At 42.6% G+C, this 26,438-nt stretch overlaps 1 protein-coding gene across 33 annotated transcripts in view; it reads left to right on the forward strand.

Annotated features, from left to right (window-relative positions):
• The window catches only part of RHOBTB1 (Rho related BTB domain containing 1), a 117,020-nt gene that overhangs the window by 80,062 nt on the left and 10,520 nt on the right, over window positions 1-26,438 (forward strand). For 31 of the 33 annotated variants that reach the window (XM_057308243.1, XM_048218735.2, XM_057308237.1 and 28 more), the window contains 4 exons: window positions 80-183; window positions 17,194-17,379; window positions 20,200-21,179; window positions 22,804-22,922. In XM_057308243.1, the coding sequence (XP_057164226.1) occupies window positions 80-183; window positions 17,194-17,379; window positions 20,200-21,179; window positions 22,804-22,922 (1,389 nt within the window). Of the gene's footprint in view, window positions 1-79; window positions 184-205; window positions 1,324-17,170; window positions 17,380-20,199; window positions 21,180-22,803; window positions 22,923-26,438 lie in introns of those variants that run through there. The other 2 variants (XM_057308251.1, XM_057308252.1) reach the window with 2 other exon arrangements.

A 26,438-nucleotide genomic window follows, 5' to 3' on the forward strand; every position in this document is an offset into this window, starting at 1 on the left:
CGAGGGTGCTGACCTGGGCATCCTTCTCCTGAGGAGCCTTGGAATGACACTGAGAGGGAATGCGCTCTCTCTCCTGCAGGTCCTGGAGCGTTCCCGGGATGTTGTGGATGAAGTGAGCGTTTCTCTCAGGCTTTGGGATACTTTTGGCGATCATCACAAAGACAGGCGTTTTGCGTATGGCAGGTAAACCAAGACCAGGGCCGTGTGGTTGAGCTTGCATACAATTTCCTTTCCAAAACCTGCAGCTGCTTTATAAATCAACAAAAGCCACAACATATGGCCTTGAAATGTGTTGGGTTCTGCACTGTGTTTAAGAAAAAAGAAAAAAAAATGGTGTTGTTTTCTGATGTCAAGAAAAGCAGTCTGCCTTGACACTAGGTCCCTCCCAGGAAGTCCCTCGTCTAAAACAACCAGTGCTCCTTAAACTGGGACGATTGCTAGAGGATTCTGGTGTGCTCTGGCACTGGGCAGCTTTGATTGCCGTTTTCCTGAATGGTACTTTATTTACCTTTTGCCAGAATGTTTTAAGTTATTTTAGCACTTGGCCACCCCACTTCAGAAGTTCTCTTTGGTCTTTTCATGACCATATTAGCAGAGTCTGATGTTATTTGCTTCGGGCTTTGTTATCTGAAAAGTCTATTGTTTTTATTTGAAGGTCGTTTTTAAAAAGAAAGAAAAATACCTCTGAAATCCTTCACAAGGCATATTTCCAAAATGAACTGAAGCACTAATGTCTATTTTACATTAAAAATCAAGGAAAAATCCAATGCAATCCCTATCGTAAGTCTAGGAGACGGATATGATAACATGGTCCAAGTGCCTGGAAGTATTTAGCAACTTCTTGTCACCATAACTTAAGGTGTCTCAGTGAATGTGTTATAAGCTATCAAAATCCAGATAAGGAGGAGATTTTCTTACCCCTTAATTGTAAATTAACACTTTTGATCTTAAGGTTAGAATTTAGGTGTCATGGATCCGTTGTCCTTTGTGGACATCAAATGTCATGTGACCTCTCAGGATTGGATTAGATACTCCAAGGCCATGAGTTCCTCCTGAGTAATGAGCTAGGCATTTCTAAAAGTACCTCTCTTCCTTCAAGCCAGCAGCTCTCTGAAGGCTCGAACAGACTTTTACTGGCATTTATCCACATGGTCTGAAATACTGAATAAAGCTGCTGAAAGGGTTTGTCCCATTCCTGAGAAGTTGTTCACACACTGAAAGAATCTGCCATTTAGACCAGTTTGTTCGTGGGGACTCAAGAGAGAGGCATATGGGAAATAAAACATGGATTTTACTGTCCCCTAGGTAATGAGGACTTTTGAGGTTAGTATCCAGTGTTGTAGATACTTTTCTTTTCCTTGAATTTCCTGTTTCATAATTTATTTTCTTTCCGTGGGTTTTTGATTCTTATATTCATTGCCATTTGGGTTTTTTTTTTTTCTTTTATCCAATTTTTCCACACATATGAAAAGTGACGATAAAGTACCACGTAAGTACTAGGCGGTCGATTTGTAATCTCTATGGCTGTAAGCCCGCATGATCAAACTATGACTTTTAAGCAAAGTATGGATGTGATAGATTTCTGTGGACATTTTGTACCTTCGCTTCTAAAAAGCTGTCTGAAAGTGATGGCCCTCGAGCGGAGCTTACTAAGGTGTTTGGGTTTAACTGTCTCACTAGCTTGGGGGCTTGTTGCCACTTGAATTCTATGCGGTTGAAAAACCAGTTTTAACTTGGCCCCGCAGGGTAACTCTTATCTTTTGGTAATAGAAGGGCTGCTCCTCTGTTGTGCGATTCCTGCTTAGGACTGACTTAATGGTACCCCCACGGGGTCTTGTCCAGCCCCCTGATGTATCTGGAGTCATCTGACAATGGGTCACGCCTCTGTTTGTTCCCTCCCAACAAAAACAAGCTGCTCTTTCCTGTGACTCCCATCAGTTCCAACTGCATTGTTCTGCTTCCTTGTCTGTAGCGTTTGGTTCTTTCTGCTCTAACCTGCTCCCCCTTTGATGGAAACAGGATGTGTTCTTCAAGCCAAGTTTGATTCTCCGAGCAATACAGAGGGGCTTCAGGAAACACTCCCGCGTTTCTGGCCCAGGTCTCCGTGGGCCTCAGTTTATGTGCTTGTTTGTACCTCTGTCTTCTCCGATTCTCCGCAGCCTGCAGGCGTCCTGCCACAGACCCCACCACGGGGAAAGAACAAAACCCAGAGCTGTTCTGTCTCAGCCTCCCGCATCTTTCTGTAACACTAAATATGTGATCCCACATTGATGTGGCACCGAAAGATTACATTTTGTGGAAGAGTCTGGTAGCAATTGGAGTTCCTTTTACTTGGTATAGGGTTTCGGCCACTGTATTTCATTGCTTGGCAAGAGCTGGTTAATTTCTTTGTGACTTCCATTTTTAGCTTTGGATCATTTGAGAAGGGGAAAAAAAATCCTAATTATAATTTTTGACAATCAGTTTGGTTTGCACACCTGCTCTTTGATGGATGTTTTTCACTGCACTTCGTGTGAATGACAAATCAGTGGGATGTGATATATTCCTAATACCTGGACATGTATTTGGAACCTCTTTAAAATCCCTCATTTGATTCTTGCGGTTACAGTGAGCAAAATCAGAGTCCTAGGAAAGTGACTTAGACCTTGTCTTCAGCGTCCTTTGCTTCCTGGCACCAGGGTAGCTGATAAGGTGTCCCCTCAAACATTCTCTGGCACGGGATGGCCTCTACTTACTGCGTGGACCCTGTGGGCCAGGGTGCTGTCGGTCTGCATACTTGAATTTATAATTTTCCTAGCATGATAGAACTATAAGCAGAAGGGCATTAAATTTTCAACCCATTTTTTAACCAACCAGAATAATAGCTCCAATTTATCAAAGGCTTACATGTGCCAGTCAAGATATTAGGTGCTTTGCCAACATTATTTCAGTTAATCCTTTCAGGAACCCTAGAAGGCAGAGATTATCTCCATGCTACAGCTGAGGACAGAGTTGAGTTCTTTTACTACCATAACTTGCCCAAGAGTGAGTTTCAGAGGCAGAGTCAAACCCACCTCTGCCTAACTCCTGGCTCCCACTCCTCCTTCTGTGCCAAGCTATGTCGACCTCACTGTAAGTAGGTGCAGCTGGAACCCACCCCCACACTGAAGAGCTGGCTGTCTCTGTGCTCTTCCGTATTTGTGCAAAGGCTTAGAACTAGAAGTGATCTCACAAGGTCACCTGGTTGACCCCTCTGCTTCAGGAAGGGAAATCATCCACCCAAGGAAAATATTGAATATAGGAAGGAGTCCTTCTACTGTTCGATGGAGAGGAAAGATGGCAGAGCAGCCTCGGCATCCTAGCCCGTAACACATCTGGCATCTGTCAAACCATCTCTTGTCTGGAGTGAATGACTCCAATTCTCTTGTAGCCTTTCTTCCCACCACCTACTTTCTAGCCACTTTGGATGAACCTTTGAAGCTCTTTGCTGGGTCTTTTAAAATATCAAGAACAAAACTGTACCTAGTAACCAGGACTGTGATTAACTGCCCTTTTTTGGCAAGAAGACAGCCTCTTTTTAAAGGGCTATCGCTCCAGATTTTCTCCCCAGAACCATTCTAAGAATTAAATGTTCACAGTGAGGTAGCTGGCATGGAAAACACAGACGGGGAGGATGGGCTCTGCCTTTCCACAGGACATCTGGGCCCCCTGCCCCCTCCTATAGTCGCACCGCACGTAAATAATTACCAATGTTATTGTTTCCTTTCCTTGAAAACCTCACCATTGGTCTGTCTCAGGTTCAGATAACCTTCCAACACGTCATGAAACCTATGGTGCCGGAGGTGGGGATAACAGCAGCTACAGTGGACTCAAGGCTTCCTGTGAGCCAGGCCTGTGCCTGATGCCCTACCACGTCATTCTTGCGGTGACCCTGCAAAGTAGGCTCATTTCACAGTTGAGCAAACAGACACAGAATGGGGCCAAGGTCGGTCAGCGAGGAAAGAGCAGACCTGAGCTTTTCCTGTTCGTTCTGTCCGACTCCAGAGCCCGTATCTTCCCTCTCCACCACGCTGTGCCTGGAAATGACCTAGTCCAGTCAGATGTGTATGCTGTTCTCTATGGACAGTGAAGGCCAGCCTTCTCCATGTTCTCATATGCCGTGTGCCTCTCAAGTTCTTCAATACATAACGAACAGCTTCTTTCTTTAAATAGCTGAACATGAGTGCTTTCACTTTCAGTAAAAATGATACATCCAAGTGAGCTTTTTGAAAGGGAATAAGAGCCTTGGGTACTTTATATGGCATGCTTTCCCCTAAAAATTTAACGAACATATCCAGAACCTTGCCCTTACTCCCCACAGTTTCTGGGCATATTTTCTGTTCAGTTGGAACTCATTTATTAATACAGATTATTATAATATAATACTGATTTTTCTCAAATGTTGTCAGCTCCTATGAGAGGTACGGTACATGTTTTAAATGACAACATTAATCAGGGCCGTGGTTTCTGTGTGTCTATTTAGGTAAGATAGGTCTGGTTTCACGGTGAAGGCACAAGTAATCAGATACACCATGAACACATCCCATTTTGAATGCTCGGTTGAGGCTCTTTTAAAAATTCAGGACTATGGGTGACCAGTGTTTATGTCTTTGTCTGGGATTGGCTGTACTTGTGGTTAACGGCAAGGGGGAAAGTAGGAAGCAGCTAATGTGTCTGGGAAGAGTGCTTTGAATTAGCTCATCTTGTCCGTGGCAGGTTATAAACGCTGGGCCAGAAGAAACATTCCAATGACGATTTCAGGACAGCAAAAAGCCTGTTGGACTGTGAAATCTATCAAGTGGAGGTGAGCCTGGGCCAAAATGAGGCTGAGGCAGTAAGGCAATCACCTTGGTCATGAAATGTAAATAGTAATAACTTTAAAAGATAGGATCACTGATTTTTTTCATTCAAGCTTGGTAGGGCTCAGCATGGCGCTATTACTGGTCCTGACTTTATTTAAAATTCTGATACTTTGTCCACAATGGATTTCTTTTTTTTTTCTTATTGATTTTTTTTTTTTTAATAAAGTAGGCATCTGGATTACAGGGTTTTTTGGCACCTCATTGCATTTGGCATCTGAGCAGCTCTGGCAAAGCAGCAAGAGGAGGAAGGTTCACCATGTGCATACTATATGGAAAAGTAACCTAAACCACACTTCTGAATGTAAGCACAAAAGGATCTAGGAAAATTATCACAATCTCTGTCCTAAAGATATTTACTCCTGTGTACTGCTGTGGCCTAAAGAACTAAGATTTGCCCAGGTTATAGAAAATAGGAGAAAGGGGGTGCCTGGGTGTCTCAGTCGGAAAAGCATCTGACTATTGATCTCAGCTCAGGTCTTGATCTTGGGGTAGTGAGTTCAAGCCCTATGTTGGGCTCCACACCCACTACTGTAAAAAAAAAAAAAAATTGAAAAGAAAAAAGAAACAAGTAGACTTGCAAGAATAGCTAGCTGGACCAAGGAACAAGCATAGTTGTTCCGCAAGAGGTTGGACTAAACTGTAAGTTTGAGTAAGTCCGCCGGTGCTGGTTGTTCCGATGTCAGAGTTCTAGGGAGAGGTAAATCAGCAAATTTTAGCTGGTCCCTGGATGATTATAAAGCAGGTGGTCCTCAAGCCATGCTTTGTTGCACACTGCCGTGGAATCATCGTGATTATCATGCTCTTTACTGAACTTCAGCCAAAGGGGAGGAATCTCTTAAACATTAGAGACAGAGTGAAGGAAACCAGGGAGAGGAGCACATACTGTGTGATTCCATTTCTGTAACATTCTGGAAAATGCAATCCACGGTGACAGGAAGTAGATCACTGGTTGCCTGGGAAAGAAGAGGGAGGGGGAGGGATGGATTACAAAGCGACACAGGGAAACTTTGGAGGTGATGGACATGTTTGTTAATTGATTGGGATGATAGTATTGGGTGCATATGAATGTCATAACTAATCAGACTGAATCCTTTAAGACTGCAAAGTTTATTGTATTTAAATTGCATCTCGAATAATTTTTTTTTAAAGATTTTATTTATTTATTTGACAGAGATAGAGACAGCCAGCAAGAGACGGAACACAAGCAGGGGGAATGGGAGAGGAAGAAGCAGGCTCATAGTGGAGGAGCCTGATGAGGGGCTGGATCCCAGAACGCTGGGATCACTCCCTGAGCCTAAGGCAGACACTTAACCGCTGTGCCACCCAGGCGCCCCTCGAATAATTTTTTAAATAAAAATATCTTTATGGATAGTCAAAGTAATCTATGAAATGTGAGGAAATGTGCAGGATAGACAATATATGTTTTAATTATTTCTAGAACTTAAAGTTAATTCACATTGAAAATACAAGTCATTTGTGTGAACTTAGGGGGGGAAATGGGACCAGATCCTGAATAGATGACTGTGAGTAATGGGATGGTTCTAGAATCCCAAAGTTCAGTGATGGAACACTATCAAATTTTCCCCAAATCATGCTGACTCCCTTTTCCCAGAGATAAGCCCTCAGCTGTGTGGATCAGTCTGACTAAGGGGCCTGTGTCTTTGGCTGTGGTTGTGTTTGTATCTTTTTCTAAGAAGATACACTGGACCAGGTACCCTCTGATAGCTGAACAGAGGACTCCATGTTCCCTGAAAGTTTCCTGTTTCTCTGTTTCTCCCTCAAATAGTAACAATGTGGGCTTTTGTAGTTGGTTCCTTCTGGAACTGCGGAGTGCAGTGATAACCTGTGGGAGTACACAAATGACCTCGTCCTTTCCGTACTCAGTCACCCTGCTGAGGATTGAGTGCAGAGGTGGGCGAGGAGTGTCCTTCCTCAGGGTTAGGTCGCTGCCCGTCGGGTGTGAACTCCACCCCGCTTTGTTTCTCTGGACTGAGTCCCAGCCTGCCTGTCCAGCCTCCTGTCTTGCTCCAGACAGAACAATATTTGCAGTCCTGTGTTCTCTGTAGCTGGTAGGCCCACAAACCTACATTACATCCACCTAGAAATCACACCCCAGCCCACCTATTCTTTACCTAGTTAATTACCGCAACTATTCTAAGAATTTAGGACTAGGGTCACAAACTCCCACAAGTCCCCTCCATACTCTCTCCCCCTCCCTGTCACCTTTAGAATCCAGGTGAAATGTCTCTCCTTTACGTTCCACAGGACACCGTGGCAAATCTCTTATCATAACCATGATGACACTGTTTGAAAATTGGCTCCTTCATCATCTTCTTCTGTGCCTTTATGCTATTATTTCTAGTACCTAGGACAGAAATTTTGTCTGTTTACTCTATGTCTCCAATGCCAGGGGTCTGGCATATAGGAGGAGCTTAATAAATGTTAGTTGAATGAGTGCATGAATCTGTCAATCAATCTTATACATGGCAGGATCTTCTAAGGCATTTACAAGGAAACATCACTGTAACAAACTCCAAACTGTTTCACTAGGCTGAATTTTATATTTGCACTTTTTTATAGTAAGAATCACAAATCATGTACCAAGGTGAGGGTGATAGGGATGGAAAACTCTGGTGCCTAACCTCTCCTTAATCAATTAGCAAATGAAAAGATGGGCTTTGCGGCCAGGAGAAAAAGGAGGGAGGGACACTGCACCACATCCCCAAAACCACCTTTCCCTCCCAAATTTTTAGATTTATAAATTCTTTTCATAAAGCCTTATTTGTATGAATATTCTTCTTTTAAAAATATTTTACTTATTCATCTGAGAGAGCACGAGAGAGAGAGCTAGCACCAACGAGGTGGGGAGGGAGCCAGAGAAGCAGACTCCCTGCTGAGCAGGGGGCCAACGTGGGGCTCGATCCCAGGACTCTGGGATCATGACCTGAGTCGAAGGCAGGTGCTCAACCCACTGAGCCACCCAGGTGCCCCTGAATGAGTATTATTAAACAGAAAATTACTTGTATTAATACTAACAATTTTCCAATTGTAGGTTGTTTCCTTTCTGAGTGTCATTTCCAAGATCCTTGTAAGAATCATTTTTTCAATACATATATTTATTTACTTACTTTAAATCCGTTTGTCCAAAGATGAGGGCATTTAGTAGAAAAATTGAAGGTGGATTATTACTGCTTCGTGCTTATCCAAAACAAATAAACAAAAATGCATTAGACTAAATGAATACAAATGATTCAAACACTTAAATGTGGTGGAAATGTATAGATTCTGCACCAGAACACTCAAGCCTAGTAATGCCATCATCTGGCACACAGAAAATGTGCCGTGCGTGCTCTGTACCACACTGTCCTTTCTGCTGTCCCACACTGTCCTTTCTGCTCTGCACTGGTGCATCTTGTATGGTGACCAGAAGGCAGAACATCAGAAAGCTGGGATTTCTTTGTCCAACCAAGCCCTGTCCCCAGGATGAATTTGTCCTTGGGAAACAGCAGTGCCAAATGAGAGAGCAACAGGGCTTGATTGATGGCTGGGGTCACTCATGTTCCAGAACCTGGAAGGATGCTGGCTGCGGCCCAAACACTGCTCACATGGCTAGGAAAGACGGTCCTTATTGGTCCAGCCCAGAAAAGCATTGATGGCCCCACAAGGTGCCACAGAAACATGACAGATGAGGCCACCAAGCTGGGCAAAGAGAGTAAGGGACATATGCATTGTTCAGTAGATTAATGTCTTGCATTCTGTCTTCTTTTTACCTTTTTTCCATTACTACTTAGTAACTGTAAGCTTGACAAGTTGGGTCAAATAATAGCTAAGTGTGTCGACTTTTTATCAGTTTGTGGTGTTTCTATACTGGAACATTCTGATAAAGAAATATACTTCAGCCCATACAGTTTTCCCTTTTAAATTAAGTGGTAAGAAGAAAGAGACTGTTGAGTAATTCTGCAGTGTCTTCAGGGGATAATTCTATCACTAGCTTTCAGCAGTAACGTTTCAATAAGGGACGCGGGCTGGGAAGCCAAAAAGAAAACCTCTCTTGATGAGAATGTTCTGCCATTCTTACTAGCTGTAACATACGAGGTATATCCTTGGTTACTTTGGAACCCATAATCATGTTTGTCTGACAATAATTGGTACTGTAAAGTTCACAGGACATTTTCACAGATAATTTTCTTAGCGCATCTTATCAACAATCCTATCAGTAACTTTTAATGTGGGCCATTCATTAGGTGTCCAAAATCATTCCACCACTTTTTTCTCTCCCTGGAACTCCTGTGCCCCCAGCCTAGAGAATATAGTCAGAAGGACAAAGTGCTGAATTACAGAAAGATAAAGCAAATTAGCAAATTGTCTTTTCAACTTATCACCTTGGCTATCTATTTTACTGATTTGATTTTTTTTTTTTAAGTTTTTGCTATGTTTTTTAAAAAACAGATGCTCAGGGCACCTGGGTGGCTCAGTCGGTTAAGCGTCTGCCTTTGGCTCAGGTCATGATCCTGGAGTCCTGTGATTGAGCCCCATGTCGGGCTCCCAGCTCAGCGGGGAGTCTGCTTCTCCCTTTGCCCCTCCCCCTGCTTGTGCTTGCTTGCTCTCTCTCTCTCTCTCAAATGACTAAATAAAATCTTTAAAATATAAAAAACAAGATGGTCTGTGAAATGGAGGGTGCTCCCTTCAGCCTTAATTCTGTGTTACTTACGGAAAGTAACCTGCCTATTTCTTTACACTTCCTTTGCTTCTGGAGATAATCCAATTCCATGAAGAGATCATTAATCCATTATTATCTTGGTGTTATGAAAGTATCCTATTAGATGTAGTAAATGGGTTTTTAGATAAATTCCAATAATTAAAATATATATATTAACTGGTTAATCTCTGCTGTATACCAGAGATAGTGTATGGCTGTCTTTCAGCAGTAATTGTCTGAAGAAATATAATAGCTCACAGACTGCTTTCACTCTTCATCAAAACCCTACTGTATTCCTTAACTGACTTATTTTAGGCCTAAACTCATTTCTTTTAGACTTTAGGACTGTAGACACATTTGCACCTATGTCTTTTATCCTTCGGTATCTATAAGGCCTTTTTATTATAAGATAAACAGTCACCGGGGTATTGTTTCTAAACATGGAATGTCACAAACAATTGTGTGGAACTAATAGGAATGGGATAAACCCCCTGAAGATGAAACTTTGGGTACAGCGGGGAAGACCGCGATGTAAGTAGTTACGATTCAGTGTTAGAAATGCTGAACTACAGATGTCAATACCAGGAAGAGGGAAGACAGAATTTCTCAAGGCAAGTACTCTGGCATCATTCTTGATTCCTCTTGGTCAGATCCCACACTTGGTCCATGAGCAAACCCTGCTGACACCTCTCCCCATCCCACCCCTCATATATATGGAATGCTGCCACTTCTCACCACCTACACTGCTCCCAGGCCAAAGTCATATCATCTCTCGGGATTGTTACCTTTTCACTAGTCCCATCCTTCTGCCTTTAACAACCCTGACATCCCCTCCCCACCCCCACCACCATTTAGTCAGTTCTCATTATAGCAATGGGGCAATTCTGTTGAAACATAAATTATATCGTGTCATTCTGCTCAGAAACCCCTAATGGTCACCAGTTCGTTCAAAGTAAGAGCCCTCCCTACCTCAGTCCAAGCATTGCCTCCCTGAGTTCAGCTCCTACTTTTTTTCCCCCCACTCCCTAAGGGAAACATCCTGCCTCAGGGCCTTTGCACTAGCTGTTTCCTTTTCCAGTGTTCTCCCCCTACATAGCAGCATGTTAGCTCCCTTACTTCCCTCAGGTCTTGACTGAAATGTCATCTGCTCAGTGAGGCCCTCCCTGGTCACCTCATTCCAAAAGCATCTTCTGCTCCCTAATATTTCTGCCCCCCTTCCCTGCTATATTTCCTATTTGGCACTTGTCACTACCTAACACACCACATAGTTTACATATTCTTCTTGCTTATTGTCTCTGTTCTCCACTAGGATATGAGCATGAAGATAAGCACAAGGACGGTGATTTGTGTCTTTAACTAATTGCTGTAACCTCAATGTCCAGCAGAGTACCTGATACATAGTATGTTATCAGTTAATATTGCTGGAGGAAATGATTGAATGATTGCTTATTGCTACTGCGTAAGTGACTTGACAAGTCCTTGTACCTTTATTGATTCAAGGAGGATTGCTGTGAGGTCTGGGTAAACTCCCTTTCCTATTGTGATGGAATGATCTCGCTAATTACATTTGTTTCAAAAGAGTCAGGGAGGTTAATCCCAGAGACCTCCCATCTGGCATTCAGGCTGACACAGAAGCTTGCTTCTAGCCACAGCTAGTCTTGCTTTCAGGAGAAAAAGTGAACAGTACAGGAAGGAAGTTCCTTGGTCGTTTAGCTTCAGGGAAAGCCAAAGAGGAATGACAATGAGAGGTGGTATTGGGAGGGAATTTATTACCACTATTTTACCTCCTCCTATTAAGCAAGCCTTCTTTATGTCAATGCTTCCTGATTTCGTTGACCAGGAGTTAAATAAGATTGCTTAAACTGTTTCTTCTAATAGATTACTTGTGCTTCACCTAATTTCACATGCATTCAACTTTCTCTGATGATTGTATGTGATGTAAGAATATACTACAGGAGGGGCGCCTGGGTGGCACAGCGGTTAAGCGTCTGCGTTCAGCTCAGGGCGTGATCCCAGCCTTATGGGATCGAGCCCCACATCAGGCTCTTCCGCTATGAGCCTGCGTCTTCCTCTCCCACTCCCCCTGCTTGTGTTCCCTCTCTCGCTGGCTGTCTCTATCTGTCAAATAAATAAATAAAATATTTAAAAAAAAAAAAAAAAGAATATACTACAGGAAGCATAGATTGCCAAGTAGAGAAAATGGGATGTTGAATGAAAAACAGCCAGTTTCTATTGGATGATAACCCAGAACCTTCTATGGCAGGACCAGTGTCCCCCCTGATATTTGTATCATGATCAAAGAACCAGCTATTATTAAGACTCAAGTTTTATCTGTCTCAGGGCTTGGTGCCGTTGGTGGGATGTTGATATGGCTTTCCTGCACTTAACAGCGTGCATTGCTTTGGCCTCAGTTTTGGAGGGTGGGGGAAGACTGATTTAAAATGTTGCTTCCTACTAAACATGCAGTTATGGGCTTGGAAGAAATAGTCACGCATGCTAATCACTCCCAAATCTGAATATATTGCAGGGTGTTTTGACAATTTTCCCCACATAACATCTGTACTTAAGAAGCCTCACTGCTCTTGGTAAAGTATTGACTTGATTTCTCTGCTCACAGCCGGGGCACTGCATGGTACTGCCCTGCTCTCCCCAGATCCCCCGCCAGGCGCTCCCCTACACACCTCTCCATCTTCCATGAGTATGAGCTTACAGAGCCATTCATCTCCCGATGGTTATGTTCACCGATCACTGACAACTCCTCTGCATCTCATACACACCGGGCTGCTTCCCTACTAAAACTTCCCAAAGCCACGTGTGACACGTTCCCGTTCTCTGCCATGCTCCCAGCTGTTTCGTGCTGTTTTGATCTGTTTGCATAGCGCTGTCAGACTATATGCATGAAAGGTGTGTTGTTGACATGAATGGTTTCGAAAATGTTTCTGTAAAGAACCTGCTTAGGTTATAGGGGGAGAAAGAAACTTGAAGTCCCAAAGGGGGAGGTCAGGGATTCCTACTTGAATCTTGGCCAGAAGGGGACCTGAGTACACTGACAAAGGAAAGAAGCCCATTAAAATGTAATCATGATCTCTACCAAGATGAAGGATATAGGAGTCTCTACTAAAAAAGGAAATGGTAGGCAGTACTGACGTGTAAAGAGGTAGGGTCCTACCATAGAACAGAAGGCTTTCAAGGGTATGTTCACAGGGAGATACTTCCAAGTGAAACTCAGGTAAATAGAACTGTTGGTTTACTGTTTGTCACCAAGTGTGCAGCAGCAAGAAACAAGACCAGAATTGGCCCGTGGGTGAAGGGCCACAGCTCACAGCTATCTCGAGGACCAGCTGGAACCCACGAGCCTGCACAATGGCCCATCAGATTTGCCTAAAGTTAGGCTCTTAGATAAAAGATCATTTAGTTATTTTTTCTTCACTTAAGCAGATAAGAAAACGCAAGGCCCCCAGCAGCTGCTTAGCGGGACAGCAGTGGCCGGGTGGATGGGATAAGAGAGGCAAAATAAACCAAGAAGGTAAGAGGACTTCTGTGATAGGAAGGAACTTGGGAAATCCATTCTTAAAAACACAGTGTAGTAGTGATTGTCTACCATTTTTCAACCACTTCTTCAGAGAATGAATTTGGTATTTCTCATTGGAAAAGCAATTTACCTTCTGGTTGCTTCTCTGAACTTTTGCAGCCACGTTTGCTATAATTTCACGGTAGACATTATAAAGACAGGCCTGGGGAACTTGTATGGCCTTTGCTGTTTCAAGTCTAGCTTGAGCCGAGATACGTGGGTAAGATGCACTGTTTTCAGATTTTTTTTCTTTCATCCATCAACAAGGATTGGTCCCAACTTTGCACACACTCCTTATGTTACCCAAATACCTTTGCCAATTTTTTACATGCTATCTTTGGCCCGTGGCTCCTTGAAAGATAACTGAAAAAACATGCTGTCTTGTTTGTTTAATATCTGAAGAAAAACCGATACAGCTGAGGTTGGCTTTATCAGCTCAAGCAGTTTTGGATGAGTTGGGCTCTCTCTGATCCCCACGCCCCCAGCCTTCTGTGAAGTGGGCTTCGCAATTGTTTCAACACACAGACTTACTTTGGATTCTTTTTTACTTAACTAATCAAAACATTACTCCATGGGCATTATTTGATGTGTTAGTCCCCTAGCGAAACTCTTACATTAATATCTTCCCCTTAGGGAAAAGAAATTACATTTTTCTCCCCAAAATAAACATTCCATAGGTAAGCCACTGAGACCCTGCACTCTTAAATCCTTTGTAATCCTGGCTTTCTTTAAAGAAGCCACTTAGCTGGATCAAAAAAAAAAATCTAAACCTTTTCCTACCCCTTCTCAATATTCAGGTTCTGGAGTTTAGAGTTTTGTCTACTCTCTGCTTTTGCGTCTGCATTCTCAAATTCTTGTGCTTTCTACTCCAAATAGCTGTTGGACGCCATTTAAACCCTATCAGATTCTTTTTACAGCTGAAATAGGAACCCTGAGGTCATTTCTAGGCTAACCCTGCTACATAGTATGTGAGAATGTCCTCATCACACCTCCCCCTCCCAATTATTTTTAAGCTCAACCCTTCCAAGTAAAAAAATGTAACAGAGCCACATAAGTGGAAAATGCTAGAAAACCTGCCTTTTTCTTTTTCTCTCTCATAGGCCTGGCATTTTTAAACACGAGCTTGTGTCACACTGAACAGTCTCCACACAGGAATGAATGTTTTGATTAAAAGTTATTTAATATCTCTAGTTCCTTGGAATTCTGCCTAAAGTGGGAGATATTCTTGGAAGCAGGTCTCGTGCCTTCCTCGACTAGATAGAAAAGCGGCTCACCATCTAGAGGGAATACATGGCATTCTCAAAATAGCTACTTGATTGTATAGGTGTTTAGATTGCAGGGGATCCTGCTGTGTGAAGAGTTAGGGGTTAGAAAAGAATATTGGGCTGAGGAGGAATGTGTCAAAACTGCATCTTTCTGTAGCATCATCCATCACCACGTCCACTGATTCCCAACCTTTTGGTTAAAATCAGGATTGGGGTACTACATTATTAGGGCAGGCCTGAAGGATGGGATTCTCCATAATTTGTATATAATGTTTCCTTCACTCGCATTTGTATTTAGATCCACAATGGTTAAACCAAAGACACTGAAGCAAGTTGGTAGGTACAATAAGATCTTATTTTTTAACTGTTTTCAGTGTAAAACAATGGAGATGCAGTCTCAAAGCCCCTAAATGTGCATTACTAAAAGGAAAAAAGAATAACTTGATTCCAAGAACACAAATAGAATTTTGATTCAATAAGTTATGCTAGCTTCAGAGGTAGCATTGCTCACAATACAACCTCTTCTCTTTAACTGTCATCCTTTTGAGGCAAAATATCTACAGAACATTGAATTATTTTTCTAGCTTTCCAACAGCATTTCCGGCATTGAGATATTGATGCGACACAATTAGAGGTTGGGCCCTCCGGACCTGTATTGTGTGATGGCATTATGCTACTATCATCAAGAGATTCCATTTTTTCCAACCCCCAAGGTCCTGTCTGTACTTGTTTACAGGTCAACTGAATAGTAACTAGTATGTGTTCAGTGGCTTGAGTGTTATCACGGTAACCTTGGCAACCGAGCCAGCTCTGATTTCAAAACCTCACATGTTGTATCATAAAATTAGATAACAGAATTGACATTTAGCTACATGTCTGTCATATAAATTAAGCTCTGAGAATATTTCCTTTATAGCCATGTGCTTCAATATGGAAATGGGCACCAATTAGAACAATTTTATGCATATACATACTATTCCACATTTAGGTGCTGGATACATTTCCTCAATTCTTTCTCTATAATATTGAACCTCACAGATTGCCATGTTAGTCTCACTGTGCCAAAATGCATGGTGGCTTTGTTTTATGATCGGGATGAAGCTTAGAGCGGAGCTGCATCAGATATCCTATATAAATAGGATTATGAATAATAGAAAACTCAGCTCCTAAAAAATGTAAAATTCAAAGCGTTCTTGGCTTTCCTGGATACGGTTATTTATGCTGATTAGAACTAGGCTGTGCACAGAATATTCCACTAACTAAATCAGAATCCCGAAGACAAGACACGCTTCCCTTTCATTTATATATTTATGCATATTTTTACACATAATATATTTTCCAGTGTCTACGAATCTCTGATAATATCTATTTCAAGGACATCCTAACCATGCAGATTAATACATTCATCTACTTTGAGTCCTAGGTCCTCCTTTATAATTTGTAAATATTTTAATCTCAGGATTTTCCCCTCTATTTGCTCTGGTCTGCTGCAGTTTTTCTGGGATATAAATTTAAAGATTCAACTTGTGAATTACATTTAATGTAAGCACCCTGCAGTTTTCTACATTGCAAATGATTATTTTTAGAAATTTTATGGTTGCCTGGATATATTTGTTTGTCTTCATTGATATGTAGGGGGGAAAGCTCATTAATGATTTAAAAAGAAGGTGTTTTGATCCATCGTCTTGATTCTTCTCATTACATAAACAATAAAGGCAATAAATTAACATCTAATAAAATTGTAAGAGTTTATTTCTGAATTTAGCTGCAAGATAGTCTTGAATCCTTGGGCATAATTTTTCCTATTCTTTATATTCTTCTGCCTCCATGTTTTCAAAGTCACCATTCAGCATATTTTAACCTAGAATGATTGGTTTATAATTCTTATTAAAGATACCTTTTAGCAGCTGTCAAACACCATAATTGAACAACTGTTTTGTAAAAACGGTTCTTTGGCTTCTAGAATGGTAAGTTATTATATAAAAATAGAAGATCCTTGTGTCAAAATTGACTATAAAGTACTTTTTTTCTTTCCCCACTTACCTGCTGTGTGTCATATATAACCTTTGAGAAATCCACTTCCGACATTCTCTTATTAGTCATCAACCTAACTCTTGCTGGCTTTCTGTTAAATACGACCTTCTTGCCATAGACCTAGTAAAGAGTCAAAATCCCTGCAAATTCGGGACATTTTCTTTTCAGAAACAAATAAGTGGTTGTGCTCTCTACATGTGTGCTGAAGTGGGAAGAAGGGCAGAAATCCTTGTGTATTTGCTGACCGTGGACAGCAAATACCTGTTACGTTTTCAGTCATGTTTAAACTGTTTGCTTTATCTCATTGGGTTGAGTCATCATCGCCTTTACGTTTAAACTGGTAAAAGGTAGTTTTCGTTGTTTTATTTTATCTTGAAACTATTTCTTGTGATGAACAGAAATAGTTCCGCATGTTGTGGCTCGAGGACTGAGTCGAGTTTGGACAGTCATCTGTATTGTAAAGTAACATCATCAGAAACTTTGACACATAGGCGTTCCGCCGTGCGATATGAAAGTAAACTCAGGCTGTGTTGGTACTGGAATGTGGGGGCTTCTCAGGCTGTTTGCATGACTCCGAGATGTATTTTAATATCTGTGGTTTTGTTTTGTTTTGTTTTGTTTTGTTTTGTTTATTGTGACATGATATGGCCTTAGATGGGTGGGGGAGGGAGGAGGGGTGGAACCCTAATGATAAAAGAAAACAAGTGATAAGGCAATGCAGTTTCTTCTGTGATTTCCTTTTAGGTCGGACGTCGTGGTCCTCTGTTTTTCGATCGCTAACCCCAATTCCCTAAATCATGTGAAAACCATGTGGTATCAAGAAATCAAGCACTTTTGCCCTCGCACACCTGTTGTTCTCGTTGGCTGCCAGCTGGATCTCCGCTATGCTGATCTTGAAGCTGTTAATCGAGCCAGACGCCCTTTAGCGAGGTAAGCCAAGGAACTTGGTATTCTGCGATGCTGGCTAAATTAAAATTTAGAGGTAACAGATGTCCCTGTAGCCTAGGGTTGCGCTCCTCAGTGGTTCTGGGACCCCATTAATCAGCCACGTACTTTAAGTTAGCTTGTTAATCCTGACCCTTCTCAGGCGCACCCTCCCTTTGTAAGTAAGGAACCCATTTTTGTACAGTGGTTTTGGCCAGTGCTGGAAGTGAATCCTCCACCTGGGACATGGTGTGAATAAAAGTGCCTTGAAATTTGTAAAACGTTAAACAAAATATTGGCTACTCATGATAATGTCATTCATGAAATTATGACTATTATAATAAAGTTATGGACCTTCAGAGTGATAGTCACAGTTCCTGGCCCCAGGAATATAGGGTTCATACAAATACACACATCCGAGTGTTTTTAGTCTTCTCATTTTCCTCAGTCCAACCTCTGAGAATATTTCATTCCCAAAACGGCAGTGGCTAGTTTTTAAAAATCATATGGACCTATAGTTGCGAAACAGCAACACTGTTTTTTTAAATGTCTCTAGTAGTTATGTTTTTAAAGTGTCACAAGTTTAAAAAACCTGAAGAAGGATTTGTTTGACTCTGTACAAAATGTGGAATACCAGTTTTAGAGGGAAAGAAGAGTTTTTAAAAACCAGTGCCTCCTCCATAATCCCTTCATAAAAAATAATTTTGCATATATTTTATGTTTTATGACATTTTTTGCTGAAGAGCATAAGTTTCCCAAAAATGTTGATATTGATACCTTCCTTTGGTGTTTGCCTAATAGGCTAATTACAAAAATTTTATATAGACAGCTTTTTATACTCTCACAGCAAAAGCAAATGGTGCTTTCTTTAGACCGTTTCTGATGGTCTTGGTGCATTTCGGGGAAATTTTCTGAAAACGTTTCATGTTGAGTGTTCACAGTCCTTCTATTAAATGCGTGGACTAGGCATTGCATATTAGAAGCCACATGGGGGAAGGGAACTCACGGTGAGACTGCCCCTGGCATCCAGAACTTTCTGTGGGAAAGAATAGGCTAAGATAATGAGGCCTCCTAACCACAGACATGTGGAGGACTGGAAGAGTGTTACGGGTGCTAGAGGACGCAGAGGGGACAATCCTTTCTGTAGAGCAGCTCTGAGATTTCAGGAAGGAGGTGGTATCTGAGCTAAGTCTTGAAGAGTGTCACCAGTTAGTGATTTTCAAGTCAGTCCCAGGAACCAGGAGCACAAACTGCCCAGAGGAGCCAACCTTGAAGTTAAGCCTTCTTCCTGCACCCCCGCTTCCACCTTTGCAACACCCTGCCATTTTCTTTGCATTCCATCCAGATCTTCATATCCAATTTCTAACCAGTCTTGTATTTCTCCTAAGACCAGCACCTGTCACACAACTTACCTTTGGTTTTGAAAGCCAAGTATTTATTTAGGAAGATCCATTCCTAACATAATATCTCAGAATCAAGAGTGTGTTTGTGAAGAGTAGAACAACAAATGACATCTCGCCTGTATTCCAGAATCTGTCTTTTACCGTGTTATGCCATAGTCATGGCACTATAATGCTTATACCACTTCCAAACGTTTGGCCTCCCTGGGTTTGATTACATTGTAACGGGCCTTGTGTGCCAGCCTAAAGAGCATAGCCTTTGTTCCATGGGCTTTGTGGAACCAGGGGAAATCTTGAAAAAGAATTACAGCTGCAAGTCATGCTTGTGTTATGTAAGGATTTTTCCTGCAGCAGTGAGCACTGTGGGCTAAAACGTGGAGAGTCTGAAGACAGACAGGCAAGAGGCTAATGCACTAGTCCGAGCAAAAGAGGATGAGGGTGTGACTGCAGACGTGGAAGAGAAGAGAAGCTGTTAGACAGACGTGATGGAAGGGACTTAATGGGCTATTGGATGTGGACCACTTAACCAGTCTGGAACTACGGGGTTCTAGACTCTAATTGCTTGGCAGAGATCTCTGGGCAACTTGCGAATGTGACCTGAGGCAAACCCTTTAAACTCCCTGCCTCGGTTTCTTCAGAAGGTGGATGAAAATCACACCTGTAGGGTTTTTGTGATGCTCAAATGAGAAGAAGTATATGGATTCATTGTAAGGTTATAAAGCAGAATGTAAGCTAAGGTGCCAGTGACGAAGATGATAGTGGGGATGGTGGGGATCGTGGTAACGGCTGATATTTGTCAGATGCTTACTGTGGGCTAGGTGCCATACTAAGCATATTTTCTTATTTCAGCTTCTCAGGAGTCCTTAAAAATGTAGGTATTTATTATTATTATTATTATTATTATTATTATTATTATTATTCCTGTTTTACGGATGGGGAAACTGAGGCTTAGAGAGTTTAAGTAACCTGTCCAGGATCATATCGCTAGTAAATGGCTGATACTTCAGTTAACATAGTTACTACTGGAAGCATTTTTTTCCCCTGCAGGCTTAAGTCCTTTAGATTTGGAAGACTTGAGGTTGATAGATTTTTCAAGAGCCTTATTAAAAGCCCGCATAGGAGGGCGCCTCGGTGGCTCAGTTGGTTACACGTCTGCCTTCGGCTTGGGTCATGATCTCGGGGTCCTGGGATGGAGCCCCACATCTGGCTCCCTGCTCAGTGGGGAGTCTGCTTCTCCCTCTGCCTCGCCCTGCTCATGCTCTCTCTCGCGCACTCTCTCTCAAATAAATAAATAAAATCTTAAAAAAAAAAAAAAGCCTACATAGGACTTTCAAGGTGCAGTTCTATTAGGTGCTTTGATAGGCACTTGTTACCATTTTTTTCCTAAAATGAGGCTGATGATAACTTTTTACATCTTCCATTCCAGGCCCATAAAGAGAGGGGATATTCTGCCCCCAGAGAAAGGCCGAGAGGTTGCGAAGGAACTCGGCATACCGTACTATGAGACAAGCGTCTTTGACCAGTTCGGCATCAAGGACGTGTTCGACAATGCAATCCGAGCCGCGCTGATTTCTCGAAGACACCTGCAGTTCTGGAAATCCCACCTAAAGAAAGTTCAGAAACCTTTACTTCAGGCACCATTCCTACCTCCAAAAGCCCCTCCACCGGTCATCAAAGTTCCAGAATGTCCCTCCACAGGGACAAGCGAAGCTGCCTGTTTACTGGACAATCCTCTGTGTGCCGACGTCCTGTTCATCCTTCAGGACCAGGAGCACATCTTTGCACATCGAATTTACCTCGCTACCTCCTCTTCCAAATTTTATGATCTTTTTTTAATGGAATGTGAAGAAACCCCAAATGGGAGTGAAGGAGCTGGTGAGAAAGAGAAGCAGAGCAGGGATTTCCAGGGGTGGGCATGGAGCCTTGACCCAGACGAGGAGCGGGAGGAAGGCCCCCCCAGGACCCCTCAGAGCAATCAGTGGAAGTCCTCGAGCCAGAACCTGTCCCAGCAGGAGGGTCAGGGGCTGGAAGCCGAGAGCTCGATTCCGGAGACGCAGAGTTTGTCAGGCTGGAGCAAGGGGTTCGTCGGCATGCACAAGGAGATGCAAGTCAATCCCGTTTCCAAGCGGGTGGGCCCCATCACCGTGGTCAGGATGGACTCCTCCGTCCAGCCAGGCCCTTTCCGGACCCTGCTCCAGTTTCTGTACACGGGACAACTGGATGAGAAGGAAAAGGACCTGGTGGGCCTGGCTCAGATTGCAGAGGTTCTGGAGATGTTTGACTTGAGGATGATGGTGGAAAACATCATGAACAAGGAAGCCTTCATGAACCAGGAGATTACGAAAGCGTTTCACGTCAGGAAGGCCAATCGGATAAAAGAGTGTCTCAGCAAGGGGACATTCTCGGGTGAGTGGGTCCAATGGTAAAGTCATCGATCCCTTCGGTTGTGTTTTATTAAACATTAGCTATACACGAGTAAGGGAGAGAATAACCATCACTAACGTGTATAAATGCTTATTTTTTTCATGTACCCTTCTAGCTTGCATGTATCCTTCTATTTCATTCTCATCAGACTTAAGGGCTAGAGGTTATTCTGTTCTGCAGACGGACAAAGAGGGTAGGTAACTTGCCCCAGGTTATACACGTAGTAAATAGTCGAGCAAGATTTGCACACAAGCTCCCCTCTAAAGCACCGTGCTATCACAGTGCTTCTCGAAGGTGGGTCACATTACCCCTGAGCCTGAGCAAGAGCCAGTCAGCCTGATGCTCACGATTCCCCTTTGGCTTCCTTTCCCTGACCAAGTCTACTCTCCACTGACCCTTTGGCCCTGAAATCCTCGAGGTGATACTGGCAGCCGTCTGCGTTCCCATCTGGGGTGCTTCATCTGCCTACCTCCTTTCCTTGTCTTTCTCACACTCCTTTCCCTGCTCTTCTATATTTTCCTCGCCTCTTCTTTGTCCTTGATAACCATGCCATCTGCTGCCCAGAACATCCTCACGTAATTGCTTGCACAGACTTATACTAAATTCTGAAATTGCTGTGTATGTGTGTATTTCATTGTAAAAATGTGACTTTCTGACTTTTACTTAGGCAGACACTTCTGTTTTGTCTTTATCATTCAAAATGCCCGTCATGATGATACACATTTAGTACTATACCTTTAGTCATTGACTACTGAGTCTATTCATTAATTTTCAAGCTTATAAATAATATTTACCTGAAACATTGACCATCATGAAATAGAAGCCATCTTGAAAGTTCATGAAAAGCAATGTTACCAACCTGCAGTAAATTAAACAATGGACCTTCAGTGAAATGAATAAAATCGCTCTCCCCTTAATGCAAAGGCATAGTGACCAAATACAATGTGGAGCTTCAAGTGGATTGTCTAAAAAAAAACAAAAACAAAAAAACCACTACAAATACAATTTAGAGATAATTGGAAAATTTTGAATATGAACTAGATAATGGATGAAATTAGGGAATCATTGCTAATTTTCTTAGGCATGATAACGATTATCTAGAAGAATGTTCTTATTTTTAGAAAACTGTTGATAAAGTAGTTCAAAATGTCATTGTATCTGTTAAAAAAGTCTACACAAATATATATACACATATCCATATGTACATGTATATATACATATACAGACATACTATGTACACACACACACACACACACACACACACACACATACAGCCAAAACAAACACAGTAGAGAGTTAACAATATACTGTTTCTTCCACTGTTCTATTATTTTGAAATTTTTCATAGTAAGGGGGAAAAATATTCCTCTCCTTTAGGTTACTGTATGGTTCAGAGAATTTGTGTTGTGAGCTTATGTGTAATTTTAAATGTTTACCGTTAATCCTCAGGGTGATGTAGAAGGAATTGCGTGTTCCAAAGGTGGAGGTTGATACAAAATCACTAAGGAAAGCTACGGAAGAGAGAGTATGAGATGTAGGTTGATGAATATGGGCAGAACTCCCAGCAAAGCTGGCTCACGGCTATGTTTCCTCAATCCCTGGGCAGATGTGACATTTAGGTTGGATGATGGAGCCATCAGTGCCCACAAACCGTTGCTGATCTGTAGCTGCAGGTGGATGGCCGCCATGTTCGGGGGCTCGTTTGTGGAAAGTGCCAACAGTGAGGTATGTGCCTTCTGAAAAGCCCAAGTGGTATCGTTAGGAATGTGCGTGTGTTTGATTAAGCAGCTGCCTTCAGTTCTTTAACTGCTTCCCTGAACCAGTTCCTTAGGCAATGTTTGAGCACCAGGTCACCCTCTTCTTAATTTTGCAGTTAGGAGGAGCTGTTGTCTGTTGCCCACTGCTTTCATTCGTAAAACACAATCAGCTCCACCTTTTAATAAATGTCCCCAAGCAAGATACCGTCAAAGTGACATACAGTAGGGGCAGAGTCTGTCTTCCAGAAGTTCAAGGCTGTGAAAAACTTCCTCAGTCACCCACATCCTGGGCTCCACTGAGCCCCTGACCAGACGGTGGGCCTTAAGAAGGGCCTCGTTGGGCCTCAGTCTCCTCATCTGCCCCACGAGGGACACCCTGGATGGCCTCTTTGAGCTGCAACACTCCTTAGCAACGGCCCCAACTTGCCTCCTCCAAGGGTTTGTTAACTGGAAGGAAACAGTAATGGAGCAAATGGTCGCGCCTGTGCACACGCCTCCCTTAGGTCTAGCGAAGCCACTGAGGCACTTCTCACATGCTGGCCCTATCTCCAGAAGAAGGCTGTTCTTAGGGCAGAGCAAGCAGTGTCTTGAAGACCCTACGTGTTCATCTTTTTACAAACTGAGTTGGAAAAGAAAGAAAAATTCCACTCCAGCACTTCTAACTTTAGTCTAGAAGAGCAAGCATTTTTGTTGAGTTTTGCAAGTATTTTTTAACCATCTTTTTTTAAAAAACACGGGGACACCCCATCAAGTTTATTGTCCTAAGAGGCTTGTTTTGCATATCTCAGCATCTCTCCACACTTTTAAAAGAAATAAAGAAAACAATAGCTAACTTTTCGAAAGGGGCACTCACACCAGAAATCTGAGTACTCCCATCGTGACCCAGGAGCCCGAATTTGCATCCCCGAGCAGGGAAGCAGAATCACAAGCCAGGGATGGCTGGGGCAGAGGAGGTCACTAGGCTACCTCCTGCTTCCAGAACAAACTGCAGCTGCTCCTACACCAGCCCCCAGCAAAAGGCTGTCTGCTGTGTGGGGAAAAAATATTAGAATTATTCTGCTGACCTCACTTGGAGTCTACCAGCCTTTCTGAATCAGTACGTCCCCAGCTGTACCTTAACGAAGTCTTTCCCATGCCATCAAAGGCGTCTCAGAGCCATGTCCCGGAGACTGCCGCAATTCCAGCTCCTCCATTTAGAAGCTGTGTGGCCATGGGCAGCGACCACCTTTCTGAGCTCCGGTCTCCCTATCTGGAAAGCATGATGTTACCCCACAGTGCGGTAGTGAGGGGCAAATGTCAGTCCTTACAAATCACCCCAGGAGCATTAAGTAAATGTAGCTGCTATTAGTCTTATTGTGATGTTGGCACGGTTAATATTCTTTCACTCTTACTTGCAAGAAAATCTGGGGAAGGCACTGATTAACAAAACTTCATCCAAATGGCATTTCACCCACTTCAGTCATCTCCAGAGATAAAGGGCCGGGAGGCTTGCTTCCCTAATTTCCCCAGCTCACTGCAATGTGTGCTGATGGTGCGGCCGAGCACCTGCTATGAACCCAGCGAAGTTGATCGGGGTCAGGAACCCAGGCACAAAGGGACACTGTCAGAGCTGACCTCGCAAATACTAATCCCCTTTATCCCTTCCCAGAATGGACTGTAATCGTCTCCAGATTAAAATGTGCAGGAGAGGTGACCAAAATAAAAACTTGGCAGTGACTGTGAATGCACACGTATATGGTGAACAGCCTCTCCTGGAGGGCCACCCATCTAGCACGACCTCCTAGAACGACTAGGTCGTGAGCGCCATAGCTGAGGCTAATAGGTATGGATAGGTTCTACCCAACTTAGAAGACAGAGACCATGGACCCAAGCAACCAAAGGTCTGTGCCAAAATCCTTTAACCAGTGTCTGGAGAATGCCATGAGCTGTTGACCCGTGTGCCCCTGCCTGCCCCTTCCCTTGATTTCCCCTGTAGACTATCATGGTTGTGTCGTTATGAACTCTAGTCTCAGCTTGACCTTGAGCAAGTGACGACCCTCTCCAAACCTGTAAAATGGGGGATAACAAGAGAACTGTCTTCAGAGGGCAGATAAGTCAGGAGAATATATGTGTAAACGTAGAATTTGGTGCTTGGAACATACAAAAGCTCAAGAAATAGCGGTGACCATTGTCCTGGAGGACTCTTGTTCAATTCTTTCCATGAGGGATTAGAAATCTTTGTCCCCTGAAAGCCCTAAGTTAAAAAGCCCCCGGATCCCTTCCTAAACTAGTGAAGTTGGTTAGAGGGATCGTGGGGAGGGAGGAACATCAGTTAAACTCTCAGTAAATATTCCATGACTGGTATGGACTTGTATTGGCCCTTGGGATCTGTCCTTTTCTAGGGCACCCGTTAACTCTTTATTGCCCTGTGAAAATCAGACTTCCCCCTCAAAATTCAGTCTTTTTTTTTTTTTTTTTTTTTTTTTTTTTTTTGCATTACTAGAATCCTCATGCATATCCAGAAAGGAATAAAATATACATTGATGTTACTTTAACATTTTTTGTCACTTAGTATTTAAGAAGACATTGTATTTTACTTATATTTTTCTCATTACTTTTAATGTAGCAGTAAGCATAATTCTCTCCCCAGAGGTACTCAGCAAGTGGTTCATTAAAAATGCATGCCTGGCTTGTAGTTAGCAATGCTCTGGATCTGGAATACTTTCTCATTCTCTATGAGACCGTCTCTAATTATAAGCCTAATAGTCTGAGCTGATCTTCACAATTAAAATTTTAAACCAACGAAACTGGAATATGGGACGTTGTTTAGGATAGCATTACATTCTCTTTGCTGACTTTTTTTTTTAAGGTACATCCAGCAGGTAGGATGCAAAATTCTTAATTCCATCTCTTATGTAGCTTTGTGAAATGAGGTCTCCATTGTTATACATAAACATTAAAATCACAGAAACAGTCTTTTTAAAAAAAAATGAGAGAAAAAAAGGTGCAGTCTCTGAACGTGTTTTTAGTTTATTCTCATTCGCTCCAAGGGTCCCGAGCATTATTTGCCCAACAAAGCCATCGCTTCAAAAAACTGTTAGCATCGTGTTATGCAAGAAGGAAAGAGCAGGTCATGGATGATTACAAATGTCAGAACACGCTGAAGACATTGGAAGTATTGGGGCAGGGCTGCTTACAGGAATCTGTCTTCTCCTGCTGCCAAAAATAATTTCTTTCGCTTCGGATGTTCATTTGGTCATGACTTAGAACACACTCTTACTAAAAAATGCTAAGGTAACCCAAATACCTTCAAAATCCAGAGTCTCAGTGAAGAAGAAAAAGCTGTAGGTTATCACCTCTTCCAAATTCCCCCCATATAACAGATGAGGATACTGAGGATGAGAGAGGGTGCATGATTTGCTGGAGGTCACACTTATTTTAGTGACAAACTCCTGGGCCTGCACCAGCCTCTTGCCTTGTCGTCCAAGCCATTATTTTCCAAAAC

The sequence above is a fragment of the Ursus arctos genome, unplaced genomic scaffold, assembly GCF_023065955.2.
Source record: "Ursus arctos isolate Adak ecotype North America unplaced genomic scaffold, UrsArc2.0 scaffold_7, whole genome shotgun sequence".
Lineage (NCBI taxonomy): Eukaryota > Metazoa > Chordata > Mammalia > Carnivora > Ursidae > Ursus > Ursus arctos.